This window comes from Pteronotus mesoamericanus, unplaced genomic scaffold, assembly GCF_021234165.1.
Source record: "Pteronotus mesoamericanus isolate MK-2021 breed Mesoamerican mustached bat unplaced genomic scaffold, CSHL_Meso_final scaffold_36, whole genome shotgun sequence".
Taxonomy (NCBI): domain Eukaryota; kingdom Metazoa; phylum Chordata; class Mammalia; order Chiroptera; family Mormoopidae; genus Pteronotus; species Pteronotus mesoamericanus.
In genome coordinates this window covers 7493649-7511452 of record NW_026555313.1, presented here as the reverse complement: position 1 = coordinate 7511452, position 17804 = coordinate 7493649, and the positions used below count along the sequence as shown (strand labels likewise).

Genomic DNA, 17804 nt, shown 5'->3' with positions numbered 1-17804 from the left:
GAGAGCTAAGTCACGTGATTTCATAGCTAATGACATAATTTCAAGTTTCTATCTCTACCACTTGCTAGTGGACACCTGCTTCCTAGTGGAACAACCTGAAAAAAAACATAATCATGAAAAGTTGCCACAGTTTCTTCATTTATGAAATAGAAATCATGGCATATGCCTTAACTATTTTATATATTTATTGTGAAGATAAAATAGTTGTGTATGTTAAAGTTGTCAAAGACCCAGTAAATACTAAATGCTATTTTTCTTACTCAGCATTCATCAGGGTTTACTGACTCAGAAAATCAGCTGACCAGCCTAACTCTCATTGCAGTGAATTATAGCTGGTGTATGAGTAATTGAGAGATTTTTTATTTTTATTTTTTTAAGAACTAAATAAAAAACAATACACAACAACATTCAAACCCAATGTCAGATATGAGAAGGGAAGGCTTGAGGCCCTTGTAACCTGCCATAAGCAAAGACAGGAGAGGAAAAAAACCCACTAAACAGCAGAGGAAAACCAGGTGGACTAGGGCCACTCAGGGCTGCTAAGGAAGCCATAAAGACACTACACAGAGGACACAAGGTCTGCAGGTAGAAACTCCTACTCTACTTCTTCCATGCAAGAGGCATCCTCATCACCCTTAAGGGGGCGGATCTCATCAGGAATGGCAGCACTGGGTTCTTCTGCTGTTACTTCATCTTCATCAATGCCTAGACCTAGCTTGATCATGCAATAGATGTGGCTAGAGTAGGTCTGGGGATCTTCAAGTGTGAAGCCAGAAGAGAGCAGTGCAGTTTCAAACAGCAGCACTACAAGGTCCCTGACAGACTTGTCATTCTTGTCTGCCTCTGCCTTCTGCCGTAGAGTCTCCACAATGGGGTGGTCAGGGTTGATCTCCAGGTGCTTTTTGGCCATCATGTAGCCCATTGTGGAGTTATCACGAAGTGCCTGGGCTTTTATGATACGCTCCATGTTAGCTGTCCAGCCGTAGGTGCTAGTCACAAGGCAACAGGGTGAAGACACAAGCCTATTGGAGATTGTCACCTTCTCAACCTTCTTATCCAAGATCTCTTTCATGAGTTTGTAGAGGTTCTCAAACTTGGCCTTGCTCTTTTCCATTTTCTTCTTCTCCTCTTCATCCTCAGGTAGCTCCAGGCCCTCCTTGGTAATTGAGACCAACAACATCAAACTCCTTGAGCTGCTGCACACAGTACTCATCGATAGGCTCCGTCATATACACTACCTCAAAGCCCTGCTTTCATACTTGCTCCACAAAAGCAGAGTTGGCAGCCTGCTCTTTGCTCTCACCAGTGATGTAATAGATGGACTTCTGGGTCTCCTTCATGCGAGAGACATATTCCAAAAGAGAAGTCATTTCATCTCCAGACTGGGAGGTGTGATAGCGCAGAAGCTCAGAGAGGCGTCGATGATTAGTTGAGTCCTCATGGATCCCAAGCTTTAGGTTTTTAGAGAATGCCTCATAGAATTTCTTATAGTTCTCCTTGTCTTCTGCCAGCTCAGAGAAGAGCTCAAGGCACTTCTTAACAATGTTTTTACGAATGACCTTCAAGATTTTACTCTGCTGAAGCATTTCTCGGGAGATGTCCAGGGGCAGGTCCCCAGAGCCAACCACACCGCGGATGAAGTTGAGATACTCCGGTATCAGCTCATCACAGCTGTCCACGATGAACACACGATGGACATACAGTTTGATATTGTTCTTCTTCTTCTTGCTCTCAAAGAGGTCAAAGGGAGCCCAATGGGGAACGAACAGCAATGCCCTGAATTCCAACTGACCTTCTACAGAGAAGTGCTTGACTGCCAAGTGGTCTTCCCAGTCATTGGTAAGGCTCTTATAGAGCTCTCCATATTCCTCCTGGGTGATGTCATCAGAGTTCCTGGTCCAAATGGGCTTGGTCTTGTTCAGTTCTTCCTGATCGATGTATTTCTCCTTAATCTTCTTTGTTTTCTTTTTCTTATCCTTAGCACTATCATCCTCCTCATCTGAGCCCACATCTTCAACCTTGGGTTTCTCCTCATCATCTTTATCTTCCTCTTCTTTCTCCCCTTTCTCTTCCTCTGCTTCATCATCACTGATTTCTTTCTCTCGTACCCTCTCCAAATAAAAGGTGATGGGATAACCTATGAACTGTGAGTGCTTCTTCACCACTTCTTTGACCCACCTCCCCTCTAAGTACTGTGTCTGATCTTCTTTAAGGTGAAGGATCACTTTGGTACCCCAGCCAATGGGCTCACCATGGTCACCTCACACAGTGAAGGAACCCCCAGCAGAAGACTCCCAGGCATACTGCTCATCATCGCTGTGCTATGTGATCACAACTACTTTCTCTGCCACCAGGTAGGCAGAATAAAAGCTAAAACCAAACTGTCCAATCATGGAGATGTCTGCACCAACCTGAAGAGCTTCCATAAATGCTTTTGTACCAGACTTGGCAATGGTTCCCAGATTATTTACAAGATCAGCTTTGGTCATGCCAATCCCTGCGTCTACCAGAGTCAAAGTGCGTTCCTGAGGGTTGGGGATGATGTCAATTTTCAGCTCTTTACCACTGTCCAACTTGGAAGGGTCAGTCAGGCTCTCATAGCGTATCTTGTCCAAGGCATCAGAAGCATTACTGATCAACTCCCGAAGGAAAATTTCCTTGTTAGAGTAGAAGGTATTGATGATGAGAGACATGAGTTGGGCAATTTCTGCCTGGAAAGCAAAAGTCTCCACCTTCTCCTCTCCATGGTGTACTTCCTCAGGCATCTTGAAGGTGAAGAGATGCAAGTACTAGAGAGCAGGGACTACATACACACAGCTCACACACAACAAACTGCATGTGCGGGGTTGACTCGAGAGAGAGAGATTTATTTTTTTAATTAGGCAAAAAGCTAGTGGGTTACTGGACCTTCCAATTTGTCCAAAACACAGAAAAATTCTGCAGCAATAGAACATAATTTGAGGCCTAAATGACAGGCAAAAGTTCTGAAGGCAGCAAAAGTACATACATCAGAGACTCCCAAAAAAGCAAGTCATAGTTCTGGGCATTGCTGCATTATCAGAATCTCATAGGAATGACTTTAGTGTCCTCATGTATCTCACAACCATATGCACAGTCCTGTGGGCTGAGAAAGAATGGTTCCACCATGTCTGAGCGGAGCCATGGAACATGCAGCCCTTATCCCCACCAGGGCCGTTGGTTTGAATTTCTTAGAAGAGAGCTACAGCTGCAAAAGTCTCTAAACTGACCTCAAGGATGTGCTCCCTATAAGCATTTTCCAGATAGTCTAATAAATATTCAGGTGGGGAAATATTACTGGCAAAGAATCAATAAAATGCTCAAAATAATCAAAGACTAAATGGCTATGGCATGGCAGGCAAATAACCAAAAGTAAATGTTTAGTGCTTCATTCAAAATCTGTACTCAGAGGACATATACAAATGTTTTTCTAATATATTTTAAATGATTTTAATGTTAGGAGAATAGAAAATGAAATAAAAATCAAACCATGTGGGCATAGACTTTTTGCAGGCAATTGAGCTTAATGAGAAATGGCCTGTTTATTGATATCATTTAGTATCTATCTGTTCGTTGATTTATTCATTCATTAGTTCACTCAACAGTCATTTGTAAACACCTACTAAATTGAGGTAATAACTACAAACTGCAATTTCATGAATTTTATTAAAGGAAATAAAGGCCATTTACTGATAGTTTCAAGATTCTTTCAGGAGTAAGGAACAGAGTGGTGGCATGGAGGAACTGCAGGCATGATAGAATTAATGTATCCAGCCTAGTGTCTCACAAAGTTTTCTGTCCTGTTGAGAGGGGATTAAATTTCTGTACCCAGAGTACGATTCTCATATCTAGTAACAGGAGCACCATGAAGACTGCTAGGAGGTGGACTGGAGCCCCACAGACGCCTGTCAGTAAGTGACTTGGGGTTGATGCATCAGTCATTTTTACCTGGAGGGCAACCATGAGGACTGAGGTAACCAACAGGAACAAAGTGTCTGTTGAGTGTCTGGAACACAGTGGTTACCATAAGGCTACCACATGGCCGTAGGTAGGGAGAGTACATAGGGTGGAACACATCGTTCCCTTGTGTTACCCCCAAAACAAAAGAGCATTAAATATTAATACTTTCTGGCTAAATACCATTTCAAAACTTGTAGGATCAAAGAAGTAGAAAATATATCTGACACTCAAATTCAATTCCAAAATTGAAAGTTTTGAATTTCTGAGCATAAAAAAAATTAAGCAAAATTGAAATTCGAAGACTGAACTTAACAGGGAAGAATACAAGCATATTTGAGTCTTTTCACAGAATTGTCAGTATGAAGCAACCAAGAAAACCATGGAAAGAAAACAATTTGCCCGTTTGGAAACCGTCAGGAATTAGTTGGCATGGGCACAGTCATAAGAACCTCTTAAACCTCTCATTCTCCCTGGGAATAAAGGGCACAGGAATAATTTTCCCCAAGTTACATCCAAAAGGAAATTATGGAGAAAGGAGAAACTCCCAGAGAAAAAACATCTGGATGTGAAGAGCAACAAAGTTTCAACATATTTTGAGTTTCTTGGAAACTATGCCAAATCCAGGCATGCTAGGATTTGGGTAATGTTTAATTCCTAGCTTTTTTGTTCTAGATTTTTATGTTTTTTTCTTTCACTCTCAAGTAGATCACACACTGGCACTAGCCCAGAAGTTACATATGTTCTGCTACAAATACCTAACTGGAAATTTCAAGATTCAGGACAATGTGAAATTTTGAAGCTTGCTGCTTAGCCAAAACTTAATTTAAAATTCTTTGTTATTTTAGGAAGAAATTTAACAAAAAGCTGTTTTAAGTAACCAGTTTCCAGTCTACATCAGCATCCTTGAAGTTGTGAGGAAACACAGAGTTTTTAGCTCAAGAGCTCTGGGACTCAGGCCAGTGCGCAGAGGTGGTGACCTCTGATCTGCAGGCAACTTCTCTGTTCTTTGTTTCTTTATCTGAAAAATCAAGGTGCCGGACTAGATTCGTGATTTTTAAGCTTCAATCCACTAAACCCTCATCGTTCCATAAAAATTGGAAGCTTTGCTAGAGAAAGGGGGGCCTGGGACACAGTGGGAGTGAGTGGGTGGGACACCCAGGCCCCGTTCCCACTCCCATCAGAGCACTTCTTTTATCTGGTTTACAAACTGGTTTTCCAAACGGGAGTTTTTAAAAAAGGATAGAGTAGTTTTTAAAAGTTTTAAAACTTCTAAACTGTAGAATATATAGACTTGCCAGATTGAACCTCGTATGGGATTCTTCCAGAATAATACCTTATGTAATTGATTGCCTAGTTCAGATGGTCACAGTGCTGTTCTCCTGAGTTAATTCTTGTTTACCAGGCCTCAGAGTTGGGGGCAACCTCGTCACCCTGACCAGAGCTCCTAATAGCCAGGGTGTGTCAGCCACCCCTTGACCTTGAAAACAGTCTGTGTTCAACCTCTAGCATAATGAGCTTCTTTCACTACTTTTCCTTGCCTGCGCTTGGTCATTTCAATTACTACTTTCCTTTGGTCATTGCTCCACCTTCTAGCTGATGTCCTTGAGAAGGGGAAGATTTCGTTTTTGTGAAAGCTCCTTCCAATTACTAGTACCCCTTTGAACACTCACATCACTCCATTTAGATGAGGACATTGTGGTTAAATGATCAGGCAAGAAATGAGCTCTATTATATCAGCCCAACACATACTGAAGGAACATATGTGCATATGATGCTGTTCGTAGTGTGAGGAAGAAAACAAATCGGTAAGTCTTGAGAGAGCAAATCTGACCCAGTAGGTAAGGTGGAAGACACCATGAGGTACCAGTGGAAGAAAGTAGGCAAGTGTTTCTCTACTTTGTCTCATTTAAACACTTAAAAGAAGGAGGGCAGGACATGAATACAGGAAGCTACACTTTTTTCACTCCAAAACTGGAGTGGATGCCATTGGCAGTGCTCAAGACAATTGGATGTGGAACACGAAAACATGAATGTACATTTTTTGTAACATAACTGTGTGTTTATTTTAATGTGCATACAAAAATAATAGTTTATTCAGCTATGATTTTGCAGATATGATAGCCTATAAAGAGGCAAAACTTTTAAAGTAAATTTAAGAAAAATACAAAAATAATACTAGAGGTGGCACTAGTAGATTTTTAATAAAGATTAAAAATTATGATGGAAGTAGGAGGATTTTTGAAGGTCAGGAAACTTAGGGCTGGGCAAGCTCCAGAGTCTCTTCCCAGCCCTTTTTAGTAAAGGTAACCTGTGCAACTTTATGCAGGCTTCCATTAGAACCACTTTAGAGTGTCCCATAAGATGTCTGTTTATTAATTAGCCACTGTCAAGTAATTGGTGCACAGAGGATTTTAAATAAGGTCATCTGAATGAATGAATATATAATTACATGAATGGATACATACATAAAAGAATAAATAATTGTGCCTAGCCCCAAGGAGCAAAGATATGCTCCCATTGAGGGAAACATGGATGATTAAAAATAAAACCCCAGACTCACATTTGCAGCACCTGGTACATTCTAACAGGTTTCAGAGAAGGAACCTATTTTTCCCATGATGCCAATGGGCAGGGTTTACACAGGTCAGAAGGTCACTTCATACCCCACCTGTGAACTAGAGTCTTCTCAACTAAGGTTCTCAAATCCTGGGCCTGAATAAAGGTTAATGGAAACCATGGTGCTATGCAAATAGTGTACAAAGTAGCTTAGCAGGGAACCCCACTGAACTCTGGAAAACCACTACAAAGTGAATGCCAGTGGAGATAAATAAATTTCAGACACTACAGGTGCTGAACAACCATGGAGCATATGGTGTCAGCAGTCCTACCCTCTGCCCCGGAAGCAAGGTGTATGTATGTACAATCCAGATCACTTTACAACAAGCATAATCAAGCAGCAAAGACTATTTTTAAAAATGATCATGGAATACTCTGTGATCAGTGTCCTATATAAAAAGGCCGCTTTCAGATAGAAAGGAAACAAACTGGAGAAAACAACTGTTTACATGGTGGAGTGTGATTCTCTCTCACATGTCCTGTCTGATATTAATCATGAGATTGCAACACCAAGCAAACCTAAATAATCTCCTTGGAGTCATCATTTCTGATGATTGCTCAGGCTATTCATTGCTAATCAAGAGGATGTTATGAACCGTGAGTCAGACTACTTCCGGCTTTCTGGAAGTGCAAGGACTCTATATATGAAGAGGGAGTTTCTTAGTTGAGATATTGGAGCAACAGGCATCAGATTTCTTTAACTGAGAAGGAAGACAGAGGCCAGCATGCACAGCCTTCCTCTGCTGCTGCTGCTGCTCTGGAGTGTGGGGTCTCATGGCTTCCCAGCAATGACTTCAAAAATACAAGAAGATGATGTGGAGATGGTCCAGGTAAATGCCGGATTTCAATGCCAGAAATGGAAAAGACTTCATTTACATTTTTTCCATAGTATAGCAGAGTAGTAGTAGTTGGTATAACGAAATTTATTTAAGGGTGGATTTTCTACAAACAGATACTTTCGTTAGGTCACTCTCTTCAAAAATGTATCTAGCCATACATCTTTTCTAGTTGAAGATGAAAGGGAAATAAAGGAACAATATGGCTATTTGGCTCGACAAATTGTAATTCTGACTTGATAGTAGCCAATGGTAGGGACATTTCTCTCTGAAATTAGTTTCCACCAGTGATAAAGGTTATAAGAACCATGAAATCTAAACACAATCTCTAAAACTAGTTCTCTGTTTCATTAAAACTTCATACTGTCAATCTTTAGAAAAATGAGAAAGATTTTCCTCTCAATGTTACAATAATATTACCTTTCACCAGAAATACCTGGAGAACTACTACAACCTGAAGAATAATGGGGAACAAATCGAAAGACAGAGTAAGAGTGACCTAGTGGTTGAAAAACTGAAAGAAATGCAGAAATTCTTTGGGCTGAAAGTGACTGGGAAGCCAGATGCTGAGACCCGGAATGTGATGAAGCAGGCCAGATGTGGGGTGCCAGATGTGGCGCAGTTTGCCCTCACTGAAGGGAACCCTCGGTGGGAGCACACACACCTGACCTACAGGTAACCAGACTGAGCACCAGACTGAGAATGCTACTTCCTATGAGAGCCATAATAAATGAGGTCTTATACATGTCTATTTTAATTCATTTACAGGATTGAAAATTACACACCAGATTTGCCGAGGGCAGATGTGGACCATGCCATTGAGAAAGCCTTTCAACTTTGGAGTAGGGTCTCACCCCTGACTTTCACCAAGGTCTTTGAGGGTCAAGCAGACATAATGTTGTCCTTTGTCTGGGGAGGTAAGCTCTTTTTGTAACATGAAAGTATGTTCACTTTAACTTCACCTGGCTCCTAAATCTCTCCAGCTTTTCCTTGTTTAAGAGGAATATTGATTTTATGGGCTTAAGGATGGATAGTGTATCATATTTGATGGAAGTCTGTTGGACTCTTGGTAAAGCAAGGACTTGCTCCCCTGTGTTACCATAAATAAGAACCAAGAGGGACATATGTTAAATTCTGTTTCCTGCAGATCACAGAGACAATTCTCCCTTTGATGGACCAAACGGAAACCTCGCTCATGCTTTTCCGCCAGGCCCACGTTTAGGAGGGGATGTTCATTTTGATGAAGATGAAACGTGGACCAACAATTTCAGAAGTCAGTCAGCTAATCTTGCCTTTTTCAATTCCCCCATCCCTTTTGATTCATTGCAATAATTAGTAATTTAACTGAAAGAATGCATTTATAGCAGTATATATTTTCTACTACTGTTTTGAAAATTCACAATACATTTAGAAAAGTGTAAGAAAAAGATATTTCTTTTAGTAGCAACATATTATTGTCTACAAATAGGCCACACTAAAATCTTTATTAAGAAACTGTTGAAAATCTTAATGGTATGCTTGTGGGCATCTCCATGGAATTTTTTTTTTTTTTTTTTTTTACTAGAGGACACATCAAAATTTAATAGTGGTTGTAAGATTATGTGGAAATTAAGGGAGGAGAGGGTATATGTGCTTTACAAAACCAGCATTGAGCATGTATAAGTTCTGTAAATAGAAAAAAAAAATATGTTAATAGAAATCTATTGTTTCTCTGTGAAATAAAACATATCATCTAATCATTGGCAAGACTGACGAATCTGTGCTAGACCCTCAGGGGACTGAGTTTGCCTTTTTATTGTATCAGTGTAATCACAGAGTGTAGGCTTTAACTGAGCTCTTCACTATTAATGAAGGAAGTCCCCTCGCCTTAGGAAAAAAGTTGTGTATGTATTTTAAAAAGCTGTGAAGAAAAGATGAGCATTAATTCTTGTAAAATTGAAGATTACTTCTTAATTAAGTGCCTTAAAACTAAAAACATTTCAAGTAATTGCAAATGGGTTTATCGGCCCTTTTAGATTACAATTTGTATCGTGTGGCTGCTCATGAATTGGGCCATTCCCTTGGACTCTCTCATTCGAAGGATATTGGGGCTTTGATGTTCCCCAGCTACATCTTCAGTGGTGATGTTCAGCTCTCTCAGGATGACATTAATGGTATCCAGGCAATATATGGTGAGTATAAAGAAAAACATCGCAGACAAGGGGCCTTCAGAGCAGCCATTTGCTGTATTTTTTAAGAAACTGTCTTTCATTGTTTATGTAATTTTCCCATGCCAGGCACACTAACTCCAGGTCTCTTTTTTCTTTAGGACCCTCCAAAAACCCCACCGAGCCAGTGGGCCCACAAACCCCGCAAGTGTGTGATAGTAAGCTAACCTTTGATGCTGTAACTACAATTCGGGGAGAAGTGATGTTCTTCAAAGACAGGTAAGACATCAATTCTTCTTGCTTTCTGTTTGTAATAATACTTACACTCACTACTATGGATCCATATGGGCCACTACTATGATTCACATGTTTCTTATCTTACATTTGTTTACATAATTATATGATAGCACTTGTTTGCATTGGCAAAACCTAACGAACTCGATTCTCAGGGAAAAAAATACCATTGAAGCAGAAAGCCAAAAATATGATCCTATTTTACAAATCAGTAAGGTAAGGCAGAGAGAAGGATAGAGATCTTTTTAGGGCACAGCATTCACTGGTGAGAGAGCAGGAGTTGGTCTTCTGACTCCCACTCCGGGGCTCATTTCATTGGTGGCATTCTTTACGATGATAGCATGTTAGTACTTCACTAAGAGAAATCAGTCTTTTTCATAACACCATCATATCCTTTAAGTATCACCCCTTCGGTTCTGGAAAAGATGATTCTCCCAAGGCCTGAGGTGGTGACAGGTCTCTGTTGCCCCCAGAGGCCCAGAGAAGCCAGAGAAGGGTAGGAGCCATTGTGGGAGAATTCCCTTAAGTTCACGAGGCCCCTCTCTTGGGTGGGTGTGAGCACTCACGGTGTGCTTCCCTCTGCAGCATGTGCCCTCAAAAGGCTAGGGTCCCCTCCTATGCGAGGAATAAAGCCACTCTAGGCACTGTACTGATCCCTAAAGGACCAGACAAAATAATAACATGGTTTTTTTCCTGAATGATTTAGTCTGCAGCACAGAGAAAGCAGGGGTACTGAGGAAGTCTCGATTCTCCTCAGCCACTGTTTTGGAGTGTCGTTGATGCTGTTTTAATACACCGTGATCATACCGCAGAATGCAGTGTATTGGCTGCTAATGCATCTCATCTTTTTCTTAACTATTTTTGAGTGTAAAAGAGAAGGCAGGGTGTAAACCACCTTGGATGGGAGTGCTAAGGAAATACATGATGTTGAAGCAAAGCTTTCAGTATAGCAGGGCACCTATTCAAGCAAGTATTTGAAGGATTATTCCAAGTATCAAGTCTAGAATTTGCAAGAACTAAATGGACATTGAGATCATTTAAATGTCGCTGAGTCATGAAGACATGGAAGGCTAAAAACTGCTAGTATTTGACTTGCCCAAGGCCTCTCTGTCAGTCAGGCACAGGACTGGATCTAGAAGTTGGATTCCTTGCTGCCTGGTCATAGATAGCTTCCTGTGGCCTAGGATCTGGAAACACTTCTGTCAGCTCACGTGACAGTCTATACTTTGCTATTTTCCCAGTCTCTGTGGACTGTAGAATCACTCAACCATGTAAACCACCAACCACAGCAAGACAAAGGGAAGGGGTGCCAGACCCTGAATTTAAAATTAACCTTTATCTCTTATTGGCTGCATGGCCTTAGCTCCCTTTGCCTCCCCGATCTTAACTTCTCATCTGTGAAATGAGGGTAATGTTCTCTTGCGGGGTTTTGTGAGGTAAGGCTTGATGGCAGGGAAGGGCCTGGGCGTGGGACGTGAGCACTTCTGCAGGGTACTAGGGCTGTACTCCAGCCAGCCGTTGCCGGCCGAGTTTCACATCTTGAGAATTTTGCAAGATGGTTGTTAAACCCAACCATTAGTAAAAGTTAAATTACATCAACTCACAATTATATTTAAGCCAGAGGTAATAAAAATGATTAAAACTCTTTTGTAATTATTTTGCTACATTTTACTCCTTATTTATGTTCTTGTGGTTGTTTATACCTACTATGTTTGTGTGGTAGAAATGCTACACAATGGGATGCCATGGCAAATCTCTTGAAATCTGCCAGGGTGGGAGTGTTTCCACCCTGAAAATGAACAAATACTGCAAACTGGGACTCCTCCCAACCCTCACCTTGGAGGGCCAGACATTAAACATTTACCAGCACACCACTAGTGCCAGCAGTAAGAAGCAGCTGGATGTCAGCCAGAACTTGCTGTAGATTAGATTGAAACCTTTTTTTCTTTTCTTTTTCAAACCAGGTTCTACATGCGCACTAGTTCTTACTACCCAGAACCTGAGCTCAATTTCATTTCTGTTTTCTGGCCAAATCTGCCAAGCGGACTTCAAGCTGCTTATGAGGTTGCTGATAGAGATGAAGTCCGGTTTTTCAAAGGTAATGCTGCCCATTATTTTATTAATTAACTTTTCATTGGCTGCAATATAAAAGAGTACTAGTTGTTTTCTCTCCATGGAACTTAAAAATCTAAGTCTTACTAAATCAATGGAAGTCCATCCCCTTAAACAAGAATTGCACAGTGCATTTCTCAGTCATTTTAAATAAAAAACATATGACTGGAAATATAAGTTTTCTGGCCTGTTTTATGAATCTAGACTTAATGAAAGTGTTTTCTGTGAAAACTATTTATGTATTTTAAACCCCTTCTACATCCCAGGTGGTGCTGAGAAGTAGAGCTGAGAGAATTGGACCAACACTGTAGGGAGGGTACAATAGAAACATTTGAGTTGTGTGATGTCCTAGAGCTATGTTAATGCAAATGATTCTCCTCAGAGAGCTGGGGCGACCTCTCTATGAGCAGCAAGATAGGGATGCTGCAGCCTTGCTAACAAAGGGTGATACTCAAACCAACAACATTGACTTCACCTGGAGAGTTTGTTAGAAATACAGTATTTCATTTAGCATGTTGCCCTGAAGGTCCATTTATGTTGTCGGGTCCCCCTCCAGACCTTCTTGAATGTTAACAAGATTCCCAGGCAATCTGTACATACATTAAAAAATATGAGAAGTCCTGAATTACCATGAATTGACTATCCCCAAGGTGGTAGCATGAACTCTTTAGTCATTTGAGTATCCTGCTTTGGATAAAGTCTCTAACTCCATGAATCAGTGATTCTCATCACTGCTGCATGTTTGAATCATCTAGAAAACTCTTTAAAATATACTGATTTAATTTGTCTCTGGTGGGATATGAACATCAGTACTTTTAACAGTCTCCCTAGTTAATTCACTGTGCAGCCAGGACACTGTTCTAGCACATGAGACTAACTTAGCCAGAAATCTGCTCATTGCCTACTGGTGCACCGGGTGAGTGTTTTCATCATGGTCTCTTGATTGGCAGATCATAATTACTGGGCTGTTCAGGGGCAGGAAGTGCTGGCCGGCTACCCCAAGGACATTTACAGATCCTTTGGCTTCCCTAGAAGTGTGAAGAATATTGATGCTGCTGTTTTTGAGGAAACTACTGGGAAAACATTCTTCTTTGTTGCTGACAAGTACTGGAGGTAAAGACTGAGTGCAATAGATGGAACCATTTAAAAATAATTCTCATATTGCTTTGGCTAGCTGCTTTCTCTATGAATGGCTGTGGCTAGTCCAGCATCCAAGTCTCTTGATTAATAATCATTATGCAATACCTGTCCCAGGAATCCTGGGAGCACTTGGGGCTGAATTTGAAAAAGAAGACGCAAAAAGGAGGGCTTTCATCCTGATGGAGCTACTTCAGCCAATAGAAATTTATCTTTAGTTACATTGTACCTTAATAGGACATTGTGTGGCAACTGGAAAATTAAAATTGGATGATGGTGTTCAGAGGGATCTTATAAATCTCGTCTACCCAGCGTCCTACCTCACCTCATCCCACCTGCCCGCCTTCATTCTACTCATGATCTGTGGAATTAAAAGTTCTTATTACATTCCTGTTGGTGAATTTTCTGTAATGATTTTGAGAAGGATACATGTTTAACAAATGTTTCTGACACTTTTAATTACTTTTTGACCAGGTATGATGAATACAAACGATCCATGGATGCAGGTTATCCCAAAATGATAGCCGCTGACTTTCCTGGAATTGGCAAAAAAGTTGATGCTGTTTTCCAGAAAAATGGTAAATGAGTGCATATCTATTTCCTATACTTTGTTGCCACGGAATAGCATCAGTATTATTATTTAGAATAACAAACACCAACAAGAACATATGTTCTCACATATGACTTAAGTTTTTCAAGAATTTAAGTTAAACCTAGAAATTATTTGCATAATGTAGTAAGTCTCTTTTGTTTTGTTTCCAGGATTTCTTTATTTCTTCCATGGAACAAGGCAATACAAGTTTGATCCTAAAACAAAGAGAATTTTGACTCTCCAGAAAGCTAATAGCTGGTTCAACTGTAGACAAAATTGACCAACTGTTTCAATGTTGAACAGAAAAATATATTTTGAGAGCCCAAGGAAGGTATTTTCCTGAAGAGCCATATTTTTAAAAAATACAGGGCTACTAAGTATCATTTTCTTCATACCTCATTCTGCATATGCTTTTTATGATTTAGAATGCAATGTTTTATATACTGTTATAGTTTAGTTCCACAAATGAGTGCTAAGGAAGGTCAAGTTCATGGCTTATTTTTACACATCAGCCAATTTTGCAAAAAGAGAAGCTCTTTTTCAAAGTATAACACTCTGACATTAAACCTGCCGAGCAACCCCAGTGATAACATCTCCTTTCAAGAAAGAAAGAAACAGATATGAGTCTTCACCAGAGAAAAAGCGGTTCAAGAACATATGCGCAGACACTAGCTATTATCCTAATATGCAATGACAACTTTTGTTACAGAAAATAAAATGTTTTATGTTTGGAATAAAGCCATCCTTGTCTTTACTGTTTTATAAACTTTCTATTATACCTAAGTTATAATACTGTTATTTTCTGATTGTAAGGCCATTTTACAGAGCCTAAGTTTTAAATTTGAAATGGGAAGTAGAGAACTATGCAAAATATTCATGTCAGAAAATAGGAAATACAAAAAATTCAACTATTTTTGATTCTCATAGAATTTACATCATAGAGAAGGGAGAAAAAGTCTATTTCCCATGTCTTATGTAAGGATTCCAAATTGGTTTTAGGTAAAGCAGTGATAGCATGATAGAGTTTTCTAAAGGTACACTCTTCTGCCCTCTTCTGGGCACATAGGAGGATTATATCTCCCCACAGTATAACTGCCTGTAGTTGTGGGGGGAGGCAGATTTCTGACTAGCTCTGGCCTGCAGATTGTGCCCAAAAGTGACCAATACCACTTCCAGATGGGAACATTTGATTGCTGGTACAAATCTCTCTGGTGGGCTCCCCCTCTGCTGTGCTGATTTTAGAAACAGGTCTTAAGAGAGTTTCCACAAGATGGAAGAAGTATTGGGCCACTACTCCAAACAGTTACCCCAAACTTCAATAGATTTTGCTTAAGAAATCATCTTTTCCTAAGTCACAAAGATTTTAGATTCTGTTGAAGCTGAATACTCTAGCTTTTCTAGACAGGCACTGTCTAGTCTATCATGCCTGATTTGGGAAGATGTTAATATATGCAAGAGTCTTGCAAGCAGCTTCCAGCCCCATGAATGTTGAGCTGCTCAGAAGGTGCTCAGAGTGTGTGCAGACTTTCCAAGTACATAGAGAGTCTTGAGAATATTTTGAGGTGACTCTGAGGAAGGCAGTTTTCAACTTAAGAATGTGAAGAGCATGGTAACTTCTCCTTTGGCCAGTCTCTCTCTAACAAACATTTTTATATTGAAGTATAATATGAATGCAGAAAAAAAAACATGACATATAGATGTTTATATCGATGAGTTGCTGCAGCGTTAACAACCCATGTAACCCTTCTCCGGCTCAAAAAAGAGAACATTACTGGCACCCCAGCAGGACCCCTTCAAGTCCCTCATGTCAATGCTCAACTCTGTGTTAGCTTAGTTTTCCACTGTGGTCGCGGGAATTCTCCATTGTGGTCATTGGAGAGGAGGGCCCACAGGAGAAGAGGGGTGGGGAAAACATTTAAGAGCAGGGAAATGCTAAAGAATGGTAAAGAATGTGGTCTCACACATAGATTGCTCTGACCTTATGAGCAGGGAGCTCTGAAGCAAAAATTGAATCAATCCAACCTTGAGGCAAAAGAATGAGCCTTTTGTACCCCTGTGTCCATTAGTCCATTGGATGAGGTCTGGTTTCAAGGGGAGGGGCTTAGCTCCTCCCTGACAAAGGCACAGGAAACACTGGAAGTTGTAAGCCACACCAACCCCCACAGTGGTCAGAAGGATGGCTATGATGGTGCTAAAGAGGATCTGGAGAACAGCACCAGGAGCATCCACTAGACATGTTCTATTTACAAAACATAACACTATTTGACTTGTAACATCTTAGATTAAATATGTCTATTCTTGAACTAAATTGAATCAAGTATATAATCTCTTTGATATGCCTTATTGTGCTCTACATCATGTTTATGCATTTCGTCCACTGGTGATGGGCTTTGGGTTACTCCAATTTAGAGGTTTTAATAAATAATGCTGCATATGCAAGGAGGGACCCCAAAAACCCAGAATTTATTTATAAATTGGGTATTTATTCTTACATGTTTAAACTTCAGCCAGTTTCAAATTACTCTCCATTCGATGCAACACACCTACCGAGACTTTTTTTCCACTGCTCAAAAGAGTTTTTGAACTTGTCAGTTTTGATGCCTTTTAGTGCTTCTGCCATTTTCTGTTGCACCTCTTCCATATCAGCAAAATGTTTCCCTTTGAACAATTTTTCATCCAGGGAAACAAAAATAAAGTTGCTGGGAGTGAGGGCAGGCGAATACGGAGTGTGGGGCACAGGGGTCATGCCATTTTCTGTCAATACCACTGAACCCTCAGCATGGTGTGGGCAGGTGCACTTGCAAATCACCCATCATGAAATGGGCAGACATGCTGAAAGAGTCTTCAAAAAAAATTTGAAGCTGAATGCAGCTTTTCACAACAATGCCATCTGGTACACTGATACAGATGGGCGCCTAGACTGGGAAGCCTGTACAAAGGGCCTGCCCTCCAGAAGATAACTCCCCTATGTAAGCATTTCTGTTGACTATATTCCTAAGAGTGCAATTTCTGAGCCATAGAGATTATCAGTCGCCTCTTCAGATCCTTCCTTGGTCTCTTCTGTCTTATCTCCTAACCACAGCAGCAGCAACTGATTCTGTGAAGATTCTAAAGTAACCTCTAAATTGACAGTTGTTGCCCTGGCTGATGTGGCTCAGTGGTTGGAGCATTGTCCTGTACACTGAAATGTCACTGGTTCAATTACTGTCAGGACATGTAACCCGGTTGTTGTCAGGTCCCTGGTCAGGGCATATATGGGAGGCAACCGATGGATGTTACTCACATCGATGTTTCTCTCTCTCTCTCTGTCTCTCCTCCTTCTCTCTCTTAAAAAAAAAAAAAATCAATGAATGTCCTCATGTCCTTGGGTGAACATAAAAAATACATACATACATCTATACATAAAATAAACTGATTGTTGTTCTCCTTGGGCCTGTGCAGTGGGCTTCTTGCTTTCTGCTGTAAGGCGTTTCTGCCTTTTCTGTTGATGTTGCATCCAGCTTTGCCGTGGGACTCTCAGAGTTTGTGCACATGCAACCTAGAAGTGAGAAGAATGATACTTCATAAAACAAATATTTTGTCAATGTGAAAGAAAAGAATGAATAAATGCACCCTCCTTTCTTTCTTCAGAAGGATGTCCCTAAAACATATTCCAGGTAGGTCTTCAGTCCAACACTGAGCAACATATTTCTCGTATCTGTCCAGTTGACAATTCTTCTTTGTTTTGTCTCTCCCACTTTCCCTGCTTTGCTTTCACTGGCCGTGAATCCAGCCCTCTGAATCATGCCCCTCAAAAGGTACTTATGCTTAAAATTTTGTTTCTGGCTTTGCTTTCCAGGAATGCCAAATTAAGGTAATTTGTTTTGCAAGTGTGACAGTGAAAACCCTTGGTCTGTAGTGTCTCACCTGCAGTTGGTTGTGAAGAGAGAAGGGTGAACGGTGAGGTGCTGAGTAATCAAGTGGTTGTGACACTTCAATAGTATGAGAGGAATGGTAATTATAAGTGTAAAGTTGACTGGTTAACTGCTCTGGGAATTTGATAGAAGAAAGTAATAGACTTCATACAACCAAATATCAACTGAAGACACTGTG

The 17804-nt window shown here is 40.5% G+C and overlaps 2 protein-coding genes across 2 annotated transcripts; one reads left to right on the top strand and one right to left on the bottom strand.

Moving 5' to 3' along the window:
• Window positions 1-595: 595 nt before the first annotated feature.
• On the bottom strand, window positions 596-2768 carry LOC129085846 (heat shock protein HSP 90-beta-like). Its single transcript, XM_054592208.1, is given in 3 exon segments — window positions 596-1178; window positions 1180-2381; window positions 2412-2768. Coding segments are annotated over 3 exon segments (2139 nt in total). The 5' UTR covers window positions 2766-2768.
• A 4551-nt stretch (window positions 2769-7319) lies between these two features.
• On the top strand, window positions 7320-13992 carry MMP1 (matrix metallopeptidase 1). The gene is made up of 10 exons (XM_054592596.1): window positions 7320-7424; window positions 7861-8105; window positions 8199-8347; window positions 8578-8703; window positions 9446-9601; window positions 9739-9856; window positions 11836-11969; window positions 12934-13096; window positions 13595-13698; window positions 13883-13992. Exons 1-10 carry the CDS (start codon window positions 7320-7322, stop codon window positions 13990-13992), a joined length of 1410 nt encoding a protein of 469 aa, XP_054448571.1.
• Window positions 13993-17804: the final 3812 nt, after the last annotated feature.